The sequence below is a fragment of the Heloderma suspectum genome, chromosome 2, assembly GCF_057233095.1.
Source record: "Heloderma suspectum isolate Gila_16-S chromosome 2, 16-S_ref, whole genome shotgun sequence".
NCBI classification, from domain to species: domain Eukaryota; kingdom Metazoa; phylum Chordata; class Lepidosauria; order Squamata; family Helodermatidae; genus Heloderma; species Heloderma suspectum.
The window spans coordinates 51,680,335-51,706,843 of NC_139459.1; the positions used below are offsets into that span (position 1 = coordinate 51,680,335).

General features: G+C 42.4%; 1 protein-coding gene across 1 annotated transcript; it reads left to right on the forward strand.

The window, feature by feature from the left end:
• The first annotated feature begins 2,071 nt into the window (after positions 1-2,071).
• Positions 2,072-23,543, forward strand: FAM151B (family with sequence similarity 151 member B). The gene is made up of 6 exons (XM_084833560.1): positions 2,072-2,651; positions 5,035-5,160; positions 14,211-14,373; positions 15,349-15,560; positions 17,700-17,835; positions 19,249-23,543. Exons 1-6 carry the CDS (start codon positions 2,633-2,635, stop codon positions 19,406-19,408), a joined length of 816 nt encoding a protein of 271 aa, XP_084689686.1. The 5' UTR covers positions 2,072-2,632; the 3' UTR covers positions 19,409-23,543.
• The last annotated feature ends 2,966 nt before the right edge of the window (positions 23,544-26,509 follow it).

Genomic DNA, 26,509 nt, shown 5'->3' on the forward strand with positions numbered 1-26,509 from the left:
ATCAGATATATTTGGAGTTGCAACGCCACCACCTTCTTGATCACCTTAGCCAAGATTGGTACAGTTGAGATTGGCCTATAGTTAGATCTGGGTCAAAAGAAGATTTCTTTAGTAAAAGTCTTGTTATTGCCTCTTATGCAGTAGCTCTTCAATATGATCAATCAGTTTGCAAACTTTCACTAGCATAATTATGTAGTAACTAATTATTTGTTAGCTTATAGGCCATCCTTGTACAAAAAGTTATTTGTGCTATTTTTCCTTACTGCCATACTACTAAAAGGGTAAATTATTTCCCGCACCTCCCATCCAGCCTGCATGTACTCTTGATACCATTAGTGGCTGATTTGCCAACTTCTCCCCTTAATTTCAGGCAGTTCTAAAACCGTCAAATTTGTCTTTTATTGTTGGTATGGCCACATAATGTCCCCCCTCCCAGTTCTACCTCTGTTCAGGGCCATATTCCATTTCAGCTGCAGGGTTCTTAAGTTGTTAGACTTAAAGCCCTTGTCTCTTCCTAACTATAAATTTGCTTATCTCCCATCATTGTTCTCCCTATACCTTCCTTTTTGCTGGCAGTTAAGACTGCACTAGTTAACTCCTTGTTACCCTTTCTCTTATCAAACACTTCTCACATATTTCCTTTATGTATTAGACTTGGCTGGCCTGTGTAGTCCATTACCTATTAACTCTCCTCACTATACCTTCAATGGTGTGTGCATGATCTTTAGAGTGTATGGCTACATCCTAAGGCAATCTGTTTCACTGCTGAACAGCTCTTACTGATAAGTTTTTACTAATGTTTAACCAAGACCTGCTTCCCTGCAATTTCCTCCCCTTATTCTAGTCCTGCCCGCTGGAGCAACAGAGAACAAGTGTCATCCATCTTCTTCTGCATGACAGCCTTTCAGATATTTGAAGACCGCTGTCATATCTCCCCTTAATCTTCTCCAGGTTAAACACACCTAGCTCTTTCAACCATTCCTCATAGGACTTGGCTCAGTATCACTTCTGAATAAATATCCCAAGGGCTGGTTTATTTAATAGATTTCTAACCTGCTTTTTGAAGTAAAACCCACACAAAACAGATTACAACATGCTTTAAATACAAATCGATAAAACTATCAAACCAACATTCAGTACTTGAATCATTACAGTGTACTACGTTGCACTCTTTCTGGTGCCTGGTGAAGACCTTTTATTTATTTTTCCAGGAATTTTAGGGTTCTACTAGTCTTTTAGCTCTGCTGTTTTAAATTTATTACTGTATTTTAAATATCTGCATTGCTGCTATGTTTTATGCTGATTGTACTTTTATACTGTAGTTTCTGCTACATTTTATGCTGGTTCTACTTTTATACTGTAGTTTTAATGCTCTTATGTTTTATAGTGCTTCTATGCTGTACTTGGGGTTTTTGTGAACCACCCAGAGAGCTTTGGCTATCAGATGGTATAGAAATGTAACCAATACGATCACACCAAGATAGCAGCAACAGATAAAACTTCTGTTCAAAAGCACAGTGTACTAAAATTAATCAAATAGAGACTGGAAAAAATAGAGTTCTTTAAAGATATTCCTAATGGTCAGCAAAGAGAGGACTGTACGACACCTCCCCTGGGGCAAAACATTCCAAAGATGTGGGGCCACCACAGAGCTGGGCTGCAATTCTCACTGGAGAGGAACATTGTTATTTCACCATTTGTTTCATGTTCAGGGAGGCGGGATGCTCTTCCCTTTCCCCCAGCCGGTTGAACAGCTCCTCTATGGACAGCCTTCACTTCCCGCCACTGCCCAGTAAACCTGCGGAGGACACCTTGCTTCCCCCCCCCCCTCAAAACTGGAGCCGGCTCTGCTGACAAAGTGCTTCCCCTGGCCACCTCTTGAGCTTCCTGGTAGAGCTGAGATTTGAACTCGGTTTTCTCTAGCATGCAGCGCTTATGTGGGTCCAAAGTAGCTTCTCTTCCTCTTTGCAGAGGGCTCTGCTTGTTGTTGTTCAGTCGTGTCCGACTCTTCATGACCCCATGGTCCTTCCTGTCCTGCGCTCTCTCCCGGAGCGTGCTCAAGTTCATATTCATTGCATCCGTGATGCTATCCAGCCATCTCATCCTCTGCCGTCCCCTTCTCCTTTTGCCTTCAGTCTTTCCCAGCATCAGGGTCTTTTCCAGGGAGTTTTCTCTTCGCATTAGGTGGCCAAAATATTTGAGCTGCTTGTTGTACCAGCTACTTATTTGCTGACCTCTGGGGCATGCAGCTGCACATTAATCGATTCGACAGGGGCATATGCTAAACGCTCTTTTAAAAGCCCTGGCTCCAGACTTCAAAAGCGGAAGAGCAAAAAACGGGAAGAACGACAAGGCGAGCTACGACGCTGCACTGTTTGCAGAGCTAGCGAGAGTCATCCCAACCTTGGCTTGGCTTCTCCGCTGCCACTTCAGCCGTCTTGGGCCAAAGGAACAAGTCTGCAGCGAGAGACTCGGGAACCAGCGCGCTCTTGGAGATCAAACAGCCTGCGGGTTCCTCTCATCTCCTGGGCGGAAGGATATGTGGCTGCGACGGCGCCTCCGCGCCTCCTGCTCCAGGGCCGGCTGCTGAGGCCTGGAGGCGGCCTGGGGACCTTTTGCTCTTCGGCCGGACATGGAAGGGGGCGAGCGAGGTAAGCGATCAGTGCGCCGCCCCGACAGGGAGCCGCGCCCGCTGCCCTGCTCCGTGATGGGCTGGTCCTGGAGGGCTGCGGAGGTGTAGGGGCGGGTGGGCCTGCTTGGGTGTCTGGAAAAAGGGAAGATTCTCGCCTCTTTCTCACAGCCTCCGTGCCTGCTAAAGTGGAAGGGAGAGGGGTTTTTTATTTGTAAAAGAACCATTAAGCAGGCGCCAACCTGTGTCTGCCGGTTTCAAGGGAGATATACTTCGTGTCTGCTAGCTAAATAAGCATTGCAGGCTGCAGTGCTGGTCTATTAGAACAAAAACATCACCCCAAATAGAATCATAGAATAGTAGGGTTGGAAGGGGCCTACAAGGCCACCAACCCCCTGCTCAATGCAGGAATCCAAGTCAGGGCAATTACTTTTTATTTGGGCCGACTAACGCGTCAGAGAGCTCTTTGTTTATTTTGTTTTTTTAACCGCACAACAAATGCTGTACTCTTGCGAGTTAGTATCACAGCTACTTTCAGGGCAGCTTATTTCTTTTCTTTACAGTTGAGGGCTTTTCCGCACTTCCTTCCCCCCCCCCCCCCTTTGCACATTTCTGCTGACATGTGCTGTATACTTTTGTAAGCCGTGATTCAACGCCAGTAGCAGTTCCCATATAATGAAAAAGGGTGGGGACAACCTTGCTGCAAAGGGATACTTTTAAAATAAATAAATAAGGATTGATTGATATCGATTTCCCCCTCCCCAAAATAAATTAAAAGTGACGTACAACAATAACATATACATAAAACCAAATCCACAAAATGCATTAAACAACCATCAGAAAATGCCAGCATCACAGTAGGACTTCTGTGTTTGAGTGATAGGGAACCAGTATGTCTAAATAATAATAGGAATAATTCATAACCATTAAAAGCTTTCACAAAAATATAGTGACAGAAATTGGGAAGATATGTCATTTGTCAGCAGTGATGCCTCATGTGTGATATGATTCCTCTAGCACTTGCACAATCACGTTTAACACAGCATTAAGAATTGCGCTAGATGTCCAATCTCGGAGGGAAACAACAAGATATTGCAGTATGAGACTTGGAAAAATGTAATATCCTTGCAACAGAAGTGCAACTCTGCAAGGATATTCTGATCCCTAGTAAACAACAAGAGTAACCTCTGCACAACTGCAGTTACTGCACTAAAAATGTGTATTAAAAGGTCCTGAGAGGCATGGTGCTTCCTGCTATCTGCTCCAAACATTTGGTTCTGATTAAAAAGACAGCGTCTTTTCTACTACACAAGATGCAAGAAGTGTTCATTTTACTCTGTTTTAACTGATATAAGGGAAGTACCATAGTTCATAATTATGTGTGAATTGGTAAAGTTTATGCATTAAAGTAACATTATTTTATTGTACTTCATACGTTACAAAGTGCACCTTCAAATCGGAGTGTATAACCCTGGAATAACTAACCCCATGGATGTTTTCACCCTGGGATAACTAGTGAATGTTACCCAAGTACATTTAGGGTGCAATCCTATGCATGTTTAGACAGAAATGGCTGGCTGGGGGATGTTGGGAGTTGTAGGACTTTTTTTCTGCCCAAACATGCACAGGATTGTGCCTGTGCTTGGATGTAAGCCTCATTAAACATCAGTAAAGGAGTCTATAACCACTCAGTTAAAGTGCTCACAAACAGCAGATAAGTTAAACCTGTGTATGGACTGTGTCACTTCCTATTGCAGGTGAGGGATCACATCATAAAATGCTGCTCCATGAAAGAAATATCCCAACACTTAGACAAATAGCATGTCTAGGAGACAGGTAGGGCTACAACCATTTACCCTGACATCTTGTTTTCTGTGTGCACAGATCGTTATTATTTTCTGTGAAGGACCGTTCAGTCATGTGACCGTTCACCTGCAGTCGAAGTGGTACAGTCCAAACACAGGTTTACCTCCTTGTTCATTCCCAAAAAATAAGCCTTAGTCAATAAGCCAGAATTTGTCAGTTACGGTCTGTTGCCTGCATTTGGTCCCACTAGGAGTATTACTTTGATCAGAAATTCCACTTTTAATTTGTCTTCAGAGATTTACCATGTTGTCAATACTAGTCCCTTTTATTCTTACTTTATTGCTAGATGGAGTTCTGTTTTATTATATGGCATTGGTATACTCTAGTTTCACAACGTGTATAAATGTGGTTTAATGAGCTATTCTAATGGCGCAATCCTATGTATATTTAGACAGAAAAAAGTCCCACAACTCCCACCATTCCTCATCCAGCATGGGAATGCTGGGAATTGTAGGACTTTTTTCTGTCTAAACATGCATAGGATTGCACCCCAAGTTATTTTGCAAGAGCATTTATTTACTCTCATGTTCTCAACATAGGGTTTGCAGGTGAAAATATACTGGATTACTTTTTGAATGCCAAGCAGATTAAGACAAGAGATGGAGCTGAAATCATCTGGTATCATAGAGCAAACAATAAGTTACAAATGACAGAGGCAATACAAAGTAAGTATATACTGGAAAATATATTTAAATTAGACCAATTGTTAACAGAGACTTTTATAAAGCTTTAATTTCAGTTTCATAATATAACATGGAAGCACTTATTTGAGCAATTCTGAGCCCAGAATTCAACTGCAACAGTATTGCATTTAGTTTGTTGGAAGAAGAGAAGAATATGGTTTATTTATTTATTTTGTAATAATCAAATCATAAGAGATACTCTGTTGATTGGTACTCATAGCGTGACAAAAATGTATTTCTAGCCTGTATGCTTGTAGAGAGAATCTGATAGTACCATGTGCTTTGTGCTACATTTCCCAAAGGTATTCCATTGTAGCTGCATCCATTAACATTATGGGGATTTCTACTCTGCCCTTCAAACAATTTCTTAGGGTGGGAAATGCAGGGAACATCATGGCATGTTTAATCAGGACTAAATATGTCCTGATCTGGACCCATCCTATCATGTGGTAAAGGAACTTTTGGGAGGCTTCCATTGGCTACTTCCAGCAGTAGCGTTTTGACTCTCTACAGCCACAGCAGGGGCCTCTAAAGAGCCCCCCCCCACTTACTGGCAGAGTTTCTTTCTGCCAGTGGGGACAGTAGAGGGGCACCTCTGCCTAATTCTAACCCTTTCCAGTGACCTACCTCTGTGGGTTAGGATTGCTCTGTTAGCTAGTTGCTCTTAGTTCCCACTGAAATCAGTCATGATTTCAGTGGGACTTAAATTAATCATGATTGACTGTTCAAGTTTGATTTCACTGACACCTAAATGTGATTAACTTAGTCTGGATCCAATCCATAGTTGCTGCAAAACTATTTAGTAGCATGTTATTTCTAATGCTGAAATAGTGAAATCTGTGACAATGGAAAAAAAGACCCAATATTCCCATAGTTAAGTTAACTTTTACATATGCTTAATCATAGTTGTGAATTCAAGTTTCCGAATGCTGGGTACAAAGAACATCTTCTGAGCAAACAGTGTTTAATGAAAGAGGCAAAAGCACATATCCAACTCCGAATCATTTTCGTTAGACCTGTGCAAGAGACAGTCATAGTAGACTGTAACACATCATAGGCTGCTGTCCTATGCCCAAGTTAGACTGCTTAAATCCCACTGAAGTTAATGGGATGTAAGCATTACTATAGCCATAGCATTTTGTCACTAGAAAGTTTTTGCTTCATAACACTGAGTAGCCCTGATCCAATTCTCCTTATGCATAAATTCAGTCCAATATTTAGACAAAATGCTGATCAGCTCTTTAATGGAAGAGAGAAAATCCAGCTCCCTGCTTCCTTTCCCAAACAACTGATTGGTACTGTTGTGAGTATCTGCACACATGGCCCTGGCTAGTAGATCAGGCTGGTGAATTCCACACACAGCACTTGTTTGCGCATGTGATTTCTCACCCAGCTAGGAATATGACTGCAGAAGCTTGCTTTCATATGCATATGGCCCTTAGTTGGATCAGGATGAGTGGCTCCAAATGCCCCACTTTTTTTCCTCCCTGTAAAAGGTGTTTAACATTCATATTTTCAACTAGGTATTTCCATTCCAGCAAACAACTTTACTCAAGTAGAGCGATTAGGAAGTATATATAAAGCTGACAAGTTTATCTAAGCAAATGAGGTAGTCTCATTTTGTAAAAGGGAAAATCAATTTGAAAAATAGTGGCTTTCCAATGAATTACCTAGTGATATCCTTCCACTGGATTAAACTAGTTATTTTGTGATATATAAATGATAGAAAATAATTTATTTATCCAGATAACTTTTTTAAAATTCCTGTTGCTTTTCTTTTTCTGTTCTTGTTTTTCTTTTCTTTTTTTAAATCCTTTTTTAATTATTAAAAATTCTATAAGATTTATACAACATATCATAAACTCATCACATAAATATAAATGCAATGCACACTCACAGAAAATAATCAGATTTCACCTTTGGAATTAAAGATACTCTTGGTACCAACAAATTCAATAAATTAAATCCCTCCAAAAGGACTTTGGGGTCTCCGGGGGGCGTGTATTCAGGAACACCTCTATTCACAAATGCAAAGAAGGGTGACCAAATTTCAATAAAACAGTCCCTTTTGCTTAGTCCTGGAAGAAGTCTGCTGTGATGCATCAGATGCTCTGCCAGAGTTATTTGCCAAACCTTCGTTAGCCAATCTTGTAAAATAAAACCCGCAGTCAACTTCCAATGCTGAATAATTTCTAAACGGGCCACTGCTAACAAGAAGTCTAACAAGTCCTTATAGATTATTTTTCTACCAACATTGTCATAAATGGATTATAAAGCAAGTAGTGGGTCAGGACTAACACATTGTGATGTAATGTCTGAGATTATTCCAAAAAACTGAGACCAGAACACACAGACCCTGGAGCATTCCCACCACACGTGCATCGAAGATCCTACATTGTTACAACCTCACCAACAGTTAGGAGATAAAGTGGAGTACATACAATAATCTGAGTGGAGTCTATGGACAAATGCAGGTTGCTTACCTGTAACTGTAGTTCTTCGAGTGGTCATCTGTGGATTCACACATATGGGCTCTGTGCCTGCACTGAGTCTCATTCGGGAAGCTTCCATAGCTGAGGAACGTTTTGGCAGGAACCCTTCCCCCACCTTCCACTGCGCATGTCCCTGCGGGTTCCTGCCCGTTCCGTCAGTTCCTTGAGACCGCCTAATGTGGCCTCGGACCTGAGGGAAACAATCACGCCGCAGTACCAACATTGAATGCGACATTGACACCAAAGCAGGGATGGTGGGAGGGTTGTGGGATTCACAGATGACCACTTGAAGAACTACAGGTAAGCAACCTGCATTTCTTCTTCATGGTCTCTGTGTATCACACATCTGGGCGATTAACAAGCTCACTTACCAGAGGCGGGTAGGTGCCTTAAGCCAAGACTGATGATAACATGGCTCACCCAAAAGCACAGTCTGAATGTGCTTGAACGTCAAGTTTGTAGGGCTTCACAAATGTTGACAGTATCGACCATGTCGCTGCCTTGCACAAGTCCAACAGTGGTAAGCCTCTGGTGAAAGCCGTAGACGTGGCTACTGCTCGAGTGGAATGCGCTCCGAGATGATAAGGGCACTCCAACCCAGACAGATCATAGGCCAAGCCAATGGTTTGCACAATCTAGGAAGCCAGTCTTTGGGAGGAGACAGGAGAACCCCTCTTGGGACCACCGTAGCAAACGAAAAGGTGCTGCATGGTACAGAACGACGCTGTCCTGGATCTGTTGAGAGTGTGCAATTTCCTTACCAGATCAGAAGAAGGGTGTGGGAAGAAGGTTGGTAGCGATATGGTCTGGTTGACGTGGAAGTCAGAGACCACTTTTGGTAGGAAGCCAGTATCCGGCCAAAGGTCAACCTTGTCCTTATGAAAAATCATGTACAGGTGGTCCAACCTCAAGGCACAGAGTTCACTGACACATCCTAGAGGATGTGATGGTGACCAAAAAGGCAACTTTCCGCTGAAGTAGGTGAAGGTCTGTCGTGGTCAAAGGTTTGAAGGGTTTTGAGAAGAGAGCGTGTAAAACCACTGAAAGACTCCATTGAGGAACCAAAGTCCAAACTGGAGTCTAAAGCTAAGTTCTTTAGACCCCACAGGAACTGGTGAGAAGAAAAAAGAGAACATCTTCCAAAGAAGCCTGAAGAGGGTCGAAAGCATGAAGAGTCGTGAAGGACTGAAAAGACAACCACTTCACAGCATAGGAACAATGAGTAGCTAGCTTCCTCGCTGCATCGAGGATTGCTTGAACTTTGGGCTGAACCTGAGAAGGAGTGATCATGACTGGATCCTCCAAGTGGTGAGCTGCAATGTGCTGAGATCCAGATGACTGATCCTGCCCTAGTCCCGAGATATTAGGTCTGGATCCGTGGAAGGCAGAGGAACTGTCTCCTCGACAGATGGAGTAAAGCTGGGAACCATGGCTGTCTCGGCCACCAAGGAGCAATGAGAATGCAGTCCATCCCATCGTGCACTATCTTCTGCAGCACCTTGGAGAGGAGTGGAAACAGCAGAAACAGGTAGAAAAACTCTCCCCACCACTGAATCTGGAACGCATCACCCAGAGAGGATCAACTGACTCCTGCTTTTGTACAGAGGTGGGGACATACTGTATTTGCCGGAGTGGCGAACAAATCTATTGCTGGAGTGCACCAGTGCTGGAAGAGGAGATCCAGAATGCCAAGGGACATCTGCCACTCGTGAGGAGAGTGGAACCTTTGGCTGAGGGTGTCTGCTAAGACATTGTCCTTCCCGGCAATATGAAGCGCACTCAAGAGAATGCCCCGCTGAACGGTCCATTGCAAAATGTCTAATGTAAGGTTGACAAATTGTGAAGAGTATGTTCTGCCCTGTTTCCAGATGTGCCAGAAAACTGACGTATTATCCGTCAAGACTTGTACATGTCTGCCTTGAAGATAAGGCTCGAACGCACACATTGCTTTCCAAGTCGCGAGAAACTCTAAAAGATTTATGTGGTATGTCTTTTCTTTTGTAGACCATAAACCCTGAGTCCTCAACGGAGCGCAGTGGGCTCCGCATCCAGAAAGAGAGGTGTCCGTTGTCAGGATTCGTGTAAGAGGCTGCTGAATGAAAGGCATGCCCCAATCCAAGTTGTGTGGCTGCATTCACCAAAGGAAGGACGTTAGAACCCTGTCCAGGATCGAAAGGCGACAGCTCCAAGCATCCAAGCTGGAGTTGAAATTTCAGAGCAGCCAATTTTGTAGTGGGCGCATCCAGAGGCATGCCCACCTGACAACCAACACCGTAGCAGCCATATGGCCCAATAGAACTTGGATTCTATTGTGCAGGCATTGGCTGAGTGACGAGCAGAGACAGTCTCCGTGAGAGCAATTAATTGTTCTTGCCAGTTCCGAGGGAGGTAAGCCTGCGCAACCATTGAATCCAGTAGTGCTCCTATAAACTGGAGGCGTTGAGTTGGCTCCCACGTTGACTTTTCTCTGTTGACATAGAGACCCAATGTGCCGAGAAGGTTCCGAACAATCCCAATGGCACGACAAATGTCCGCCCTCAAATCCAAGACAAGAAGCCAATAGTTGACATAAGGATAAAACTCCGTGCCTTGCAGCCTCAGGTACGTGCATACAACCACCATTCACTTGGTAAAAACGCTTGGAGCAGTCACCAGTCTGAATGGCAGGACCCGAAACTGTTGGTACTGATGACGAAGCAGAGATATCGACGGTGGGCGTACGCAAAAGCTAAGTAGAAGTAGGCATCTTTTAGGTCCACGGCAGCAAACCAGACATTCTTTCAAAGAAGAGGGAGAATCATGGCCAAAGTGATCATTCTGAACCTTCTGGGCTTGATAAACTTGTTCAAGTTTCTTAAATCCATGATGGGGCGAAGGTTTCTATCCCGCTTCGGTACAGTGAAGTACCGGGAGAAGAAACCATTGTCTGGCTGGAATGGAAGGACTCTCTGAATAGCTCCCTTTTGGAGCAAGGTGGATGTCTTTAGAAGGAGGGCCTGTGACAGTGGTATGACGCAAACAGTTCCTAGTGGGGGGAGAGTATGAAACTCTGTCCTATAACCCCGAGCAATTATGTCCATGACCCTGGTGTCTGATGTTATTATCTTCCAGACCGGTAAGAAGCGTGTGAGAACGGATCCGAAAAAGGAGGGTTGGGAAGAATGGGAGCAATGAATGTCAGGGAGTCAAAGCAGATGCTTTGAAGATGAATCAATCCTGCCACAGTCCTGATGGAACTTTGCAGACGAAGCGGGCTGTTTCTTCTGGGGTGGAGTAGGTTGGTAGTGGTGGTACCGGTCAAACTGCTGTTTGGTTGCGTATAGCTGGGACTGAAACCACCTGCAGCCCTTGTACTTTTGCTGTACTGGTTGAGGACCCAGGCCCAACTTGTGAGCGGTTGTCTTCGCTTTCTGGACAGAGTCCATCTGCTCATCCGTTTTTGAATTGAAGAGCCCCTCTCCATCGAAAGGCAGGTCTTCTATTCGAGACCTTGCTTCCAGAGTCAACCCCACAGACCTCAGCCAGGCATGTCTCCTGAAGGCAATGGAACTGACCATCGATTTGGCACTACAGTCCACACCATGCCTAGAGGTATTAATCTGCTGTCTCTAGTTTGACAGCTTTGGTATGGAAGACCCTGGCAAGTTCCTTTTGATCCTCTGGGAGGTAGGCACAGAAGGAATCCATCTTCTCTCACAAAAACAACTGATATTTGGCCATCATGGCCTGATAATTGGCCACTTGGAGCTCCAAAGCAGCCATCGAGTACATCCTCCTACCAAGGAGGTCTAATCTTCTCCCTTCTTTATCAGTAGGTGTTGCATGAGATTTCTGCGATCGACCCTGCACTGATTCCACAATAATTCAATTGGGCCATGGATGTAAATACAGGAACACCATGTCCTTCTCCTTCACGCGATAAAGGGATTTGAGGCACTTGGACGTTGGAGCCATGGAGGAGGGGGCTTTCCAAGACTGCTGTACTGTCTGTAAAAGGGTCAGGAGGAAAGGCACTGCTACTGGTTTTGACGACTCGGTGTGGACAGCATTGAAAACAGGATCCTGTATGTCCTGCTGTTGGACATCGATTCCCAAGGAATGCACCATTCTGCTGACCTGCTCAGCAAAATGAAACATATCCTCAGAGGGGGACGCCCCGTCATGAGAGCCCACTACATCATCAAGAGCTGGAATGGATGGGGGGACAGATGAGTAAGACAATGAGTCGGACTAGTAATCAACAGTGGAATCCTGGTGGGAAGATGGCCGTGGTGCACGGTCTGCTGATGGAATCGGTTGTGGAACCGAGGGTGGGACCGAGTGCACAGATTTAGATGACTCCACTTGGCTCCTCAGCAGCGAAGAGGAATGAGGTGGCACAGGTGGAGGTACCAAGAACTCAGCCTTCTCAGGGTGCTGGGACACAGTTCTCAACGGAAGATGCTGATATCATGGGGAGCACAGGCCAGCACTCTGAAAAGTATTCTCAATCCTGAACGGCACACCATTCATCAAAATGGTAAGATCCTTGGTGAGGGTAGAACCATTCCGAGCATCTGTCCCAGTCGCCTTGGGGAGACCTCAATCATTCTCTGTAGTGAGAGTCGAAATGATGATCCTGATACGGAGAACGATATGACCCTGAATATAAGTGATGCTCTTGATCTTGAGGAGGGGATTGGAGACGATGACGTGGGGCCTCTTGCCTCATCGGTGGATGACTGTCTTCTAGTGGAGAAATCTCTTGATCCCAGGAGACTGGCAACGGAGGGGAAAATTCCAAGATTTCACCCTCGGACATGGTCAACACCGGCTTGGTGACTGGAGCGGCAGGTGCTGGTGAGAGCACACAAATCGGTGAGTCCAGCAATGGAGGAGATCATCAGTTTCGAAGAGTTGTCAGCAACCTCCTTTTTCTTATGCTTTTTCAGGCCAGTCGATCTCGACTTTGGAATCTTTGTCTTTTTAGTGATTTTTCTCTTGAGCGAGAGTGCTAAGGAGCGCCCCGGAGTTGGAGGAGCAGTCTGTTTGACTGAAGTAGATGGACGAGGAGACTGGCTTGGAGGAAAACAGTTGCCTCAAGTTTGCCACTTGTAGAGGATCCTACAGCATTTTGGGGGTCAATAGCCAACAACGCTCTCCTCCACAGTTCTGCCTTAAGTCTGTCTGCTTTGTTCTTTCGTGTTCCTTGTTAAATTTAGTTTAATAAATGATTGGTACAGAGAGTAGGAATCAGGGAGGTGTCCTTCACCCAGGCAAAAAAGGCAGAGGGACTGAGGGTCAGTGGGGGGCAACTTACTCCCACACTTGACACACTTCTGAAAAGATGCCTTTGTGGCCATAACACGGCACCGCAGGTTGAGAGATGACAACAAGGAGATTTTAAATTTTTTTAGGTGGACAACAATGACGAGAGAGACGAAGACCAGGAAGATGAACAACAAATAGAACAATAAATCCTCAGCAACAGCTAGAAACACTGCAATTCTCTTTCTAACAAAGAGGAAGCTCCGAGAAGACTATCCACTATGGTGGTCGAAAGAGAAAGGGAACCCGCAGGAACTCATGGGGACATGCGCAGCGGACAGTGGGGGAAGGGTTCCTGCCAAAATGTTCCTCAGCTATGGAAGCTTCCCAAATGAGACTCAGCAGAGGCGCAGAACCCATATGTGTGACGCACAGAGACCACGAAGAAGAACCTTAATTGCATTCTCTCTGAGCCTGGCAGAAATAGTGCAGGGTGGGAACTGTGACCACAGTGCTTTCCAGCTTGTATCAGATATTGAAGATACCAAATCTGCCTCCCAAACAGATTTTAAAAACACCAGTCTCGTGTGGTGGAATGAAGCATCAAAGAGTATAATTTTGATAGGATCCCCTTCCCTACCTCCCCTGCTTGAGCACACAGTTCTTCAAATTCTGTCAGGGTACGGGAAGCCTCCCCTTTAGCAACTACGTGTCTAGAAAGGGACAGTAGCTGAAATTTTTGTAACCAAGAGGCACGAAACTCCTCCAGCTGGTCAAGCAATTCCCTTTCTGTAAGCGGCTGCCCTCCTACAACCAGATCTCTAATCCGGTATATACCTTTAGATTCCCAACCACAATACTGTTTATATTTGTCACTATGATGAAAACATGGATGGATTAAAAATGGATTATGCAGCTTTGCAATCATTGTATAATGAATGGGAAGAAATGGGAAACCTCTTGATGGAGGAGGCTGGGTCACCAACTCCATCTCCACCTATGTGATTTTAACCTCACCGCACATTATTGGCCCAACTGTGCTGCTTGGTAGTAGTGTCTCAGGTTGGGGAAACCTAATCCCCCATCACGTGACCTTCTATAACAGTTAGATTTACTTAATCTATTCCGCTTACTTGCATGGGCAAAAGTTTCTAACATTCTCTGCCCATTTTGAATCATTGTTGAGGTAACCATACCGGAAGAGTTTGAAATAAAACAATTGGGAGGAGGAACTAACATTTTTAAAGCTGCTACTGTTTTCTTTTTCTGTTCTTGTTTTTCTAAATGAAACAGGTACCGCTCACATGATAGAGGCAGACGTACTTCTTCATGAAGGAGCAGGAAGTGGCGAACCAATCATGGCTCATCCACCTGAAACAAGTAGCGATAACACACTAAAGGAATGGCTAAATGAAATTAAAAACACTAACAAAGGCATCAAGCTTGATTTTAAAAGGTATTCGGGGAAAACGTATATAGATTTCATATGATTAATATGTAAGATTAAAACTACAATCCTAAACGCACATGCAAGGGAATAAATCCCATTGAATCTGGTGGGACTTACTTCTGAGTAAAATGCTTAGGATTTTGCTGTAAGGGTTGTCTTCAATGTTAGTCCAACTTAGAATAGACCCATTGAAATGAATGGCATTTAAGTTTGGCTAATATTGGATACAACCCTTAGTAGTATTGCAAATGATGACATTTTACCCTATTGAGTGGGAAAAGGAATGCTGTACCATTAGGAATGACCCACACTAAACTTTTAATGAGGACTAATTAGTATTTATCTTAATGTTTTAAGGTATTTTAGGGTACAGTATCAGAAAATATTTCAACTAAGGGAAGCTTTTTTCTCTGCAGATTTCTTCAATTTTACTGTAATAACAGTTTTATTCAGCTTTTGATCTGCAGCCTCAGATTTAGTACATGTTTATTTTATGATTGTATTTTTCAATTTATTTCCCCCCAGTTATTTTATAAAGGTAACTTCTAACCCACTGTTCTATTGCAATTACAATTACAACAGAGAGGGTGACTTACAATATTAAAATTACAGATGCAATAAATAATATCAGTGAAACCATACAACGTTAGGGACAGCTGCAGCTACAGTACATAACTTTACAAACAAAAGATGTAGCTGTAACAGATATTAAAAGACAGTATGAACCATAAAGCATCATACTACATTTAACAATGTTTTCTTTAACATGTGTGTGTTACTTCAATATGTATCTCTTTACAGTCTGTACATCATCACTGTTAATTTTCTGAACTGGAAGTTTGTGGGTTTGAGGATTCTTAGAGGTTCCCAGTAAAGAGCATTATCTGAACTCACCCTAGAATGTATTGATAGGCAGTGTAAAGTGTATTGCACATTTCCCCTCTATATACACATTAAGAATGTGTTGTCCTGTGTTTATAGTCTAGCAGCTGTGAATCCCTCAGTGAGGCTTCTTGGAGACATAAAACTCAGGCAACCCATTTGGATGAATGCAGACATTCTTCCTGGACCAAATGGAAGTAAATGTATAGTAGATGCAAAGGGGTTTCTAGACACAGTGACATCATTTTTTCCAGATGTAACCTTATCATTGGGATGGACAACTGGATGGATTAATCTAAAATGCAATAAAGGTAAGAATGATCTGTAAATATCTGAATGCAGCCGTAGATAATAGACTGCCCCCGTGCCAGTGGAACTGACCACTAGCGCAACAGGAACTAGTGGTTCCTGAAATAACCCCGGCAACAAGCGGCAGTTCTCATTTCCAGAACAGGGCAGATCAGCAGACTTTACAGAAGGGAGCTCAGCTGACCTGTCCTGTTCTGGAAGTGAGTATTTCCGCTCTTTTCCAATGTTATTTCAGGAACTGCTAGTTCCTGTTGTGCTGGCGGTCAGTTCTGCTGGCACAACAGAACCAGGGGAGGCGCAGTGGCAGTACAGGATACTGCCCGAAGATTCACTCAAATTCATTCACCTACTATTGTGCCTGCTACATACTGGACTTTGCAATTCATCTACCTAATACTACACATTCTATGAAACAATGTCCATTAGATATCATTTACATCCTTTCTTTTTTAAATGTAATGTGTGTTTCCTTGTTCTTGGTCGCTTCTGTCCATCATACATTCTTTTCAGGCGTGGAAGCTCTGATGCTTCCCAGCCCAGAAGCGAATTCCCCACTAATTACAATGAAGGAAGCTTCATTTTTGAAACAAAAGAATGTCCCCTTAACTCAGATGTAACTGAAGTGAAAGGAACTTAGAATTGACTTCTGGAGGAAGCAGTCCTATGGCCACTAGATACTGTTAGATGGCCATAAAATTTTTCAGTTTATGGGAGCTGAGGTTGAATCCTGGCTCTGAGCTCAGTTCCCAGAAACTGAGAAAATGCAAATCTCCTCCGTGCTCTGCCTGCCCTGCATTGGATAGCTGCCAGCCTCTGAGTTTGGAGGCTGGCAACTATCTTCATAGGATTGCGCCCTAACACGCTGTTGGTCAACTAGTTTTGGTTCATAGGGTCGTCCCATTATATGAATGTTCTGATATATCCCAGACATTCATCATGATCATGGTTCACCAATTTCTTGCTCAGTTATTATATACACTTTTCAATGAGCTATAACCCTGACACATGCCTGGGACAAATGAGAGATTCACAGAGTAGATTACTTACTACACACAAAAAAGGTGCTTCTCATTTTGGCTTTTCTTCATTACTTACATTGGAATGGATGTGAACCCATCTGTAATACTTATTTTGAAGAGTACACTGTCAGATTACAATCCAGACCTCTGTATTCCTCAGGTCTGCACATACAGGACATTATAAAATTTCTCTGACATTAAAGTGGCCATTGTAGAGCAAAGGAACTTCAAGGGGGGCTTAGAATGAATGAGTTAAAATTCATCAACAGGTTTAATTCTATTGCCTGAGGCTTGAATTCGGAGAAAAGATTGTAAAAAATCACATCACATGTGTTAATTGGCTTACCAAGTGCCAGGATGTTTGTGTTATCAGGAAGGACTGCACTGTGAATGACCACTGTTAATAATGTGATTGTTAACTGTCAGTACTTTCTGCATTTAATTTCTGTCTGACCTCACTATTTACAATTCTTTCCTCTTGCCCCCCCCCCCATTTGTACTGTATATAAACCTGAACTTCTCCATAATTCTCCATGCATCTGATGAAGTGGGCAATAGTCCACAAAAATTTATGCCAGAATAAATGTGTTTTTTATTCATTGCATTTATATCCTGCCTTTTTTCCTCTTGCAAGGAACCCAAGGCAGCTTACATTCTCCTCCTCCTCTCCATTTTATCCTCACAACAACAACCCTGTGAGGTAAGGTTGGGCTGAGAGTCTGTGACTGGCCCAAAGTCACCCAGTGAGCTTCCATGGCTGAGTGGGGACTAGAACCTGGATCTCCCAGCTCCTAATCCAACTCTCTAGCCACTACACCAGGTACCACAAGACTCTTTGTTGTTACAGTGAAATCTGTTTCTCCAGCTATCTAAAAAGAAATACTATTTTGGAGATAAATGGTTTGTGTGTGCTTGGCAACCCACACAATGTTTTTGCAGGATGCAGCGTTTCTTTTTCTATTCACTTCCCATTGTCACTTTCCATGGCTCCTGTTTCCTAAAAAAGATTGCTGATGAATTAATATGTTGTGATTATGACATTTAAGAACCTACAAACCACAAGAAAGCCAATGAGATTGTGGATTTAGTCCTTGAATACTGTACTGTTTGTTCTTTTTGTAGGTTATAGTTCAGCAATGGTGCAGGAGATGGCAGCAATATGCAGAGATCTTACTCAGCCAATAACATTTCCTGTAAGAGCTGCTTTGGTGCGCCAGTCAATATCTGAACTTCTGTGGTTATTACAGCAATCAAACAGGTATGATTAACACCAATTAGCTATTCATTTTAGTAATGTACAGTATTCTCAGTTATTTAAAACTATTTTAATTTATCTGCAAATAGTACAAATACTGAAAAGGTTTTGGAAAAGACTGTTTTTAATTTATCATGTTAGTTCACTGTTACATCCTTTTGTACACTAGTATATAATGTAATGTTATTTATTTTCATATAAAACATGATCCAATGTTCATTATCTCCTGCCCAAATTGCACAGTGGCTTTCCATCCTTTGATGAGAAAATGTTTTGCGTATTCACTGCCCATTGTGTGCATTGAGCATTTCTCCCTCATGCAAGACAATGGGAAGCCTCTTCACCAGGGATGAGCAAATTGAAGGCAAAGCCACTTGGAGGGCCACAACTCCCATCAGCCCTAGCCAGCATAACCAATGAGGATGAAAAATGGGAATTGTAGGCTAAAACATCTGGAGAACCACAAGTTGCCCATCCCTGCTCTGCACACACAAAGCTTAGAATTAAAGATAGTTAACCACACTGAAGACCTGTTCTGTGTCTCAGGTGTATAGTTCAGCAGTTGTATTATTGATACTAATGGAAACTGAGCAAAATGAAATGCTTATGCACACATACTTCAAAAATATAATAATATTTGGCATTTAGATAGAGCTTTTTATCTGGGTTTGTTAACTTAAATTATGCCCAAATCCCCCAGTTTAGCTGTAACAACAAACTCTTGCCCTGGGCAAACATTCAAAGAATAAATTTGGGCATAAATCATGAAAGGTGTGTGGGAGCGCACACGCCAGCATCGCCCTCAACATCCCTGTCTCTCCCTACTCCACCCCTGACCTTCCTCACAGTTCCGAATCGCAGGGAGGATTCTAAGTACATTCAGTTCAATGTACTTATAATCCACCTTCAGATTTTCCTGCTAAACACAGGAAGATTGGGGCTGGAGCCCTGCACCCCTTCCACACTTTATGCCCACATGCATTCTATGAAGGCCTGCAAAGGTTTTCTGGTTGAACAAAAGCCAGGAATGAAGTTCCATAGCCAATGCATGAGAGCAGGGGTGAAGGAGTAGATCGTGGCCCTGGCACACGTTTTTGGCTTCATAAATCAAGAGCGATGGTTTATGAAGCTGGGAAAGATGGTGTGAAGCCGACCGTTGTATTAAACAGGCTTATTGGTCTTATTTATTGAGGATGAATTCACACAGCTGATAAAGCAGCTATCATAAAATAAGTAGGTTGCATGCCATGACTATCACAGAGTAGCTTTCATTTCACAGAGCCATTTTTATCATGTGAACATATGAATTATACCATTCTTAAATTTCAGTATTAATTGTATGTGTTTAGTTTGTTTTAGATGTTTGTAAATTTCTGTAAAATGAAAGAACTCAGTTTTTGTTGACTATTATTCCAGATACACCCTGACCATTTGGACAGGAAAACATGATGAATATTCTGTAGAAGATCTACTCTTCATTAGAAACAGCTTTGATAAAAGTAGAGTTTTTTATGATATCTTAGAACCACAAAATTCTGAATTCAGAAAAGCCATAGGAATGCAAATCACAGCATAAAGAAAACGGACCATTTACTTGATGATAGGTTGTAGCATCATCTTGTTGCCTGTGGAAAATGCACTTGCTTGGATCCTAACTTTCCTTCTATTTCATGATTGGAGCAAAAGTTCATGGAATTGGGCTTTTACATCTTCCCTTTCCCTCTGCACCTCCTCGCTTCCCCTCCAAATCTGCTCCTGTGGGTTAGTAGACCCTTGGGAATGATGTAGGATATTGTGTGAGGGGCTGCAGATGAAAGGAGATTTGGGGAGAAATCACCCCCACCTCTCTCTCTCTCTCTCTCTCACACACACACACACACACACACACACTCGCATGAATGGAGGAGCAACTTAGGACGCAAGCTACTTTTTTAAAAAATCAAAGATTTAACCAAAATAGAATTATTGCAAAGATTTTATTATGTCTTGAAAGCATAATTTATTCTTTTTACAGGCTTGGAGTTCTCAAATTGAGAAAAAGGGCTTCCAGAAATGCTAGGTACTCAAACCCTCTGGAGGTCATTAGCTTCACATTGACAAACCTTCCCCTAGAGCTCTCTCTCCCACCTGTGCCTGCATTACATATGCAGCCCCACTTGGTTGTCATCCAAAATTATTTATTTGAGGACACATTTCTTTAAAAAATTGGCAGTACCATGGGTACTTGTATAGTGTCACAATATACTGAGATATTAATGGTTGACTTGAAAGTGTGGTCCCGCCAAGCTCCCCTGAGATAACTGTGGTTTATTGATGTCATCTACATCATTTTGATCCACGGTGAGAAATTCTACCTGGAGTTCAAGGACTTCCATATTTAATTTAATTTTGACTACACTAGAGAGCTTCGGCTATTGGGCGGTATAGAAATGAAATGAATAAATAAATAAATAAAATACACTATGCCAAAATAATAGGTAGACTCCTAAACAACATAGTGCTGCTACCCAATGGGTATATACAAATCTTATCCCATATCAGTTGGTCCACACGTTAAGATCAGCAAGAGAGGCCCTTCTCCTTTGCCCACCTGTGAGAGCCATTAGGTGGGTGACCACATGTGAGAGGGCCTTGTCTGCAGTGGCTCCACACCTCTGGAATAAGTTGCCATCGGGGGTCTGCCGTGCTCCATCACTGCAGGCTTTTAAGAAGGCCTTGAAAACATATTATTTTACTCTGGTGTTCTCCTGATATGATTGCTGTTGTTGCTGATTTTATTTCTGGTTTTGTTGTTGGTTTTTATTGCTGTTTTTATCGTGTACTTACTGCTTTATTGCGATTTTATCACTTTTAATATTGTATGTTTTATGTGTTTTATTGTTGTACACTGCCTTGGAGGGGCTTCTGTGCTGAAAGGCTGCCAAGAATTTTTTTTAAAAAATTAAAATCTTATACTGGGAAACCACTGACAGCTATGCTTACCTCCATGCTCTAGTAACACATGAAACGAAATGTTACAGTGAGGACTCCACAATGTTACAGTGTGGAGTGCTCTTGTTCAGAGGTCTAGCCAGCCAACCATGCCCCTTTTTAGGATACTCTATTCCCTCTCCTCTCAGTTTTTTTCATTTACCCCCCTACCTCCAAAAGTCAATCAGCATTCTGTGGCCATTGAGCATGCTCAACCCTCGTTGGGTTGTTCCCCTCCCTGGGCCTTTTTCCCCTGAAGGTTTTTGTACTTCTGCAAACCTTGGGGTTCCCCCAAGCCTGCTGATTTCTTCCTTTTGTTTGTCGTTTATGTGATATTGGCTACATAAGGATCCACACTCGGAAACATAGAAACATAGGCAGTTGCGTTATACTAAGTAAGACCCTTGGTCCATCTAGCCCAGTATTGTTGACACTGACTGGCAGCGGCTCTCCAGGGTTTCAAGCAGTTTCCTTTCCTATCCCTACCTGGAGATGCTGGGGACTGAACTTAGGACCTTCTGCATGCAAAGGATGTGTTCCATCACACTGAGCCATGGTCCCTTCCATGATGAGTTTGCTATTAGTATACAGGATATGCCACTAATAATAAGGTCTTCAGAGGCCTGCTTTGAGTTCCTTCACTGTTTGAGATACAGCAGTGGACTACCTAGGACAGTGCCTTTTTCATGGTAGTGCCAAAACTCTAGAACTCTCTCCAGGGGAAAATGCATGCTTCTCCCCCACTGCTAGCCTTCCTTCTGTGAATGGAAAGGCTGCAATCCAGCGTTGGCTCCTGTTCATGTCAGGGGATGGGGAAGCAGTTTTCGCCAATTCCCTCTGCAGCCTCCTCTGGCATCTCCCAAACAGTTCCAGAGGGTCGTCTCCCCTCTGGTCAGAGTGGATTTTCATAGGGGGCAGAGGGAATCAGGTAATATTGCCTCCCCCCTCCAATTCAAGGAATCCTTGGATCCAACCCAGTAAGTGCATTGGCCTCTGTAGACCAGCCTGCCCCGATCTAGTGCCCTTTAGAAGTTTTGGGCTTCAACTCCCATCATTCCCAGCCAGCATGACCAATGGTCAGGAATGCTGGAAGTCCAAAACTCCTAGAGTGCACCAGGTTGGGGAAGGCTACTGTAGACTTTACAGTATAGAGGTTAGATAGTTTCGAGATCCCTATCAGTCTTCTAATTCTATACTAATCTGTTTTAGCTAATGGCTTTTGAAGACAGTCCCTTTCCCTTCCTTATGTTGTTGCCCTGTTTTATCTTGGCAAAACATGGGGACAGGCAGACAAGCAAACTGAACTGGTGGCAGCAGGCTTTAATCAGGGTAACGAAGCAGATGTAAAGCAGGGTAACGAAGCTAGCTTTCAGAATGCACATGATCTTGTCCCCTTTGATTCATACTCTGCTGCTTTAGTAGATGGAGATATGTTTTCCCCTCCTCACTGTGCAAGAATCTGAATCACTGCACAGGAAGTTAATCTAATAAAATATATCCCTTCATTGATTTTATGTATTTAACTTTCTGGGATTAGAACAACGGTGTATAACAATTATGAACAGGACAGATAAAAGGGAGTACTTCATCACACAGCACATAGTTAAACTATGGAATTCGCTACCACAAGATGTAGTGATGGCCACCAATTTGGACATCCTTAAAAGGGGATTAGAAAAATACATGGGAGATAAAACCATCAATGGCTACTAGTCTTAATGGCTATATATTGCTTCCAGTATCGGAGGCAGTATACTGGGGAACATGAGCAGGAGGATGCTATTGCTCTCATGTCCTGATTGTGGGCTACCCATAGGCAGCTGGTGGGCCCCTGTGGGAACAGATTAATGGCCAAATAGGCTTTTGGTCTTATCCATTATTGTTCTTGTGTTCTTATGAAGAATCACTTTCCCTGCAAAGGAAAACAAGTGTGATTTTATTTCATATACACTGATGGTTCTGACTTTCAGTTTTCTGTCGTCTATTTTGAATAAGCAGGATTATATGTGCATTGACTGTGCTTCACAGCAAGTACTGTTTCATTTGAGATTAATGAAACTCAGGAGGGATATTACATTGCAAAGCTGGAAAGTAAATTAAATAATTTTAAATTTTAATAAAATGTTAACATGGACAAAATGAAACATCTACAAAACATAATATTTTGGAATGTAGAGCTGGCATATTAAATCTTTTACCTACCCATGACAATTCATTAATATTATAGTATAATTAGCATTGCAATGAAATCACAACAGTTATTTTAGTTTGATTCTGCTTTAAATTAATGTTGCATTGAAAGCAAATGCAACTTCACTTCTTAAACAAGTGTTCCCTTTTCACATTTAACATTCAGGTCCAAGCTTTTTGCATATTTACAGAAGGCAAATCCAGTATCCATCCACTTAAAATGTAATTTTCCTTTACCTGGATGTTCGTCCTTTTCTATTTTCTCCATTATCCATGTATTAGTAATCAGAGCCTTCTGTTAAAATTTGAGTACATTTATTTCTATACTTCCCATAAAACCTACTTTACGTTATCTCATAGAACTCCATACAACGCTTTGCTGTGTTTGGAAACTGAAGAATTCTATCCCTATAGTTACAGGTTATCTGCTTCATATTACCAGTGACTGTGTGCACTAGAGAATACATAAAGGAAACTGTAATGGTTCTAAAATGATTTGATGTTGCACAATCTCTTTCCTCAGCCATAATAAAGCTGCTTCTGAAATTGCCAGCATGTCTCTGATCCAATTTCTCTGATACACTATATTGTTAAGAGAGCTACTTACTTCTGTAAACAGATTGCCTGAATGTAATAACTTTATTAATGTTTCAAGCAAAATTATACAGATTACTTGGGGGAGTTGGATGTAGAATGTTTGGGTAGTTACTTTGAAAAGCTCACACACTTGTTAACTTCTACACTGCAGCAAGGTTTCATGAAGACTTTCAAATAAGATTATTAGAAATAAAAACAGGGTCCTGTGACACCTTAAAGACTAATAAATATATTATGGCATAGGTTTTGTGGACTAGGGTCCACTTGTGATGCATCTGATGAAGTGCACTCTTAATTCACAAAAGCTTATGCCATAATTGTGCTAGTTTTTAAGGTGCCACCATACTCTTCATTATTTTTGCTGCAACAGACTAACACAGCTTGTTGTTGTTGTTCAGTTGTGTCTAACTCTTCGTGACCCCATGGACCATAGCATGCCAGGCCTTGCTGTCCTCTGCTCTCTCCCAGAGTGTGCTCAAGTTCATATTCATTGCATCAGTGTAGAAACTAAACTGTAGCCTATATTTGCAGAACATAGCCTCATAAAAAGTTGCAATGTTGTCAGCTAGAATTTAAGGGAGAAGAGCAAAGCAAAACCTCTGTCTTTATGGAAAGTGTTTTTAAAAAGAGTCCTCTTTCCACAAAGAAGGTTGAAGGACCCAAGACCAGTGTAAGGCCAAGTTGTGCAAGAGACATTGGAGGACAACTCAAAGAAGCAGTGTCTGAGGTATGCACATGTGGAAATCACCATTGTTTAAAAGAACCCAGTGAATTAGTTGGACTTTGCATACCATGCGCAGGGTTGCTGGTACAGCAGCTTCCATGGGAAATCCATACATTTCTTTTACATTCTTCTGGCATGCTGATTTACTGGTCTTCATAAAGAGATGGGGTCAGATAAGTATAATTCTTGCCAGATAAGCATCATATCATCCAATAAATGTCATGGTATAATTCATTGCATTACCCTCCACAGCTTCCACATGGAGGTTTAATTCTGGGTATCCACTATGTTAAGACATATGGTGCCTATACATTACTTAATTTAACTGTCTGCATAAAGCATGTGGGAATTGTGAGTTAGATGGAGGAAATCTGTGGGCACCAAAATATCCCAGTTGAAATCATATTTCCCCTTCCTAAACTTCTGGATGGGTATTAAAGTTTGAATCATCATTGAAAAGGGAGCCCATCCTGCCTCTTTCTGAAAGCATCAAATAAATAATTTCTGCAATTGCACTGGGCAATTTGTTCTATTTCTGAACTGCTGTTAAGAGCAAGGAGTTATTTCCTGGTAATTTTCAATCTAAACCTGCTCTGCTGCAAGTTGAGCTTGCTTGTTTCTTTTTATTTCTTCAAAGAGAGCAGTTCTCCATTTTTTTATGACAGCATATTTGATATTTTTGAAAAACAGTGTTTCCGTTAATCCTTTCTTCTAACCTGGAATATCAAACCCTTAGATTGACATTGAGCTGTCCATATTTGTGTCAGGGTGGACACTGAGCCCATAGAATCCCAGAGTAGTTCTGATTCTGAGGAAGAGGAGTCGCTCCTGGGAGAGGAGCGCGCTCATCTTTCCCAGGGCCAACAGCTGACAGAGATTCCTCCCACCGGCATTCCTAGCTTAGATAGCAGTCCTGGGAGTGACAGAGCGTGAGAAGCAGACTTGCTGGATGCGCGACGCCGACGCAGGGAGCGATGCCAAATGGAGGGTGCGGAAAGGAGGCATAGTGCCTGGTTGGCGCGCAAACAACGGTTGCGCCCAGAGGATCCAAGGGAAAAGGGGAGGGACTCTCCCTAGCCCATAAGTTCAGGGTCTGCCAGTGATTCCCTTTCAAACAGGGACCAACTGTTCCAACTTAGGGCATAGGTACTCTGCTGCTCATATCTAGTTGCTAACAGTAGAGTTGTTAAGTTGTAAAAGAGGAATAAAGCTTTGAAAATAATCCCTTTGTCTGTGTCTGGACTTGGCTACTGGATTAGACTGAGAGAGGCCTCCAAGGAGCCCTTGACAATTTGCATCTGATTGCAAAGTATGCGGGGATAAGAGTAGGGCCAGTCAACACGTGTCCATTTGAAAGTGTGCATACGTCTTCATCAGCCTTCCCCAGCTTGGTGGCCTCCAGATGTGTTGAGCTGAATTCCCAGCCAGCATGGCCATTGTAGAACTTTCTTGTACTGAATAGTTGAAAATACAAAATTACATGTGGTTTACAGGGGTTAATCTTAATTAACACAACATCAAATTATTTTAAAAGTAAATTATATATTAATAAAATCAAAGCATGATCTGTTTACCTGTAGGTTGGTTGGTGCTACTTTTTAGTCTGTGAAAGCAAGTAATTTTACAAACATAAATCAGATTAAATTTAGAAATACATTTGAGATAAGTGTAGGAATATTTTTCAATATGAAGAAAGCAAAGGGTTTTCACTTGTAAGTCCCCTGTGGATATGGTAAAGAAGGGGGGGCGGGTGCAAGGCTGCCCCCGATGTCCATACATTCAGTGGACTGTTTGAAAAGAGAGCCTACATACTACAGTTATACACTATCTATTCATTCATTCATTCATTCATTTATTTATTTTAAACATTTGTATCCCACCCTATATCATTAAGATCTCAGGACAGCATATAGATAAAATCAATTTAAGCAGTATAAAACAATAAATAATTTAAACACCTAAAACATATTAAACCATTAAACAAACTAATACCAATTAAAATCTAAAACAATAAAACAGTGTGCTACTTTAGAGAATGCATTTAGCCCTCAAAGGCTTTGGTAAAAAGTCATGTTTTTACTTGGTGCTGAAATAATGAGACCAATGTCTGCACCAATCGGGCCTCCAAGGGGAGGGCATTCCACAACTGGGGTGCCACAGCAGAGAAGGCCCTCACCCACGTCCCACCATAGTGTA

Coding starts and splice junctions, on each gene's coding strand:
- FAM151B (XM_084833560.1), top strand. Junction 14,374..15,348: donor ATCAAGCTTGATTTTAAAAG/GTATTCGGGGAA, acceptor CTGTGTTTATAG/TCTAGCAGCTGTGAATCCCT. Junction 15,561..17,699: donor TAATCTAAAATGCAATAAAG/GTAAGAATGATC, acceptor TTCTTTTTGTAG/GTTATAGTTCAGCAATGGTG.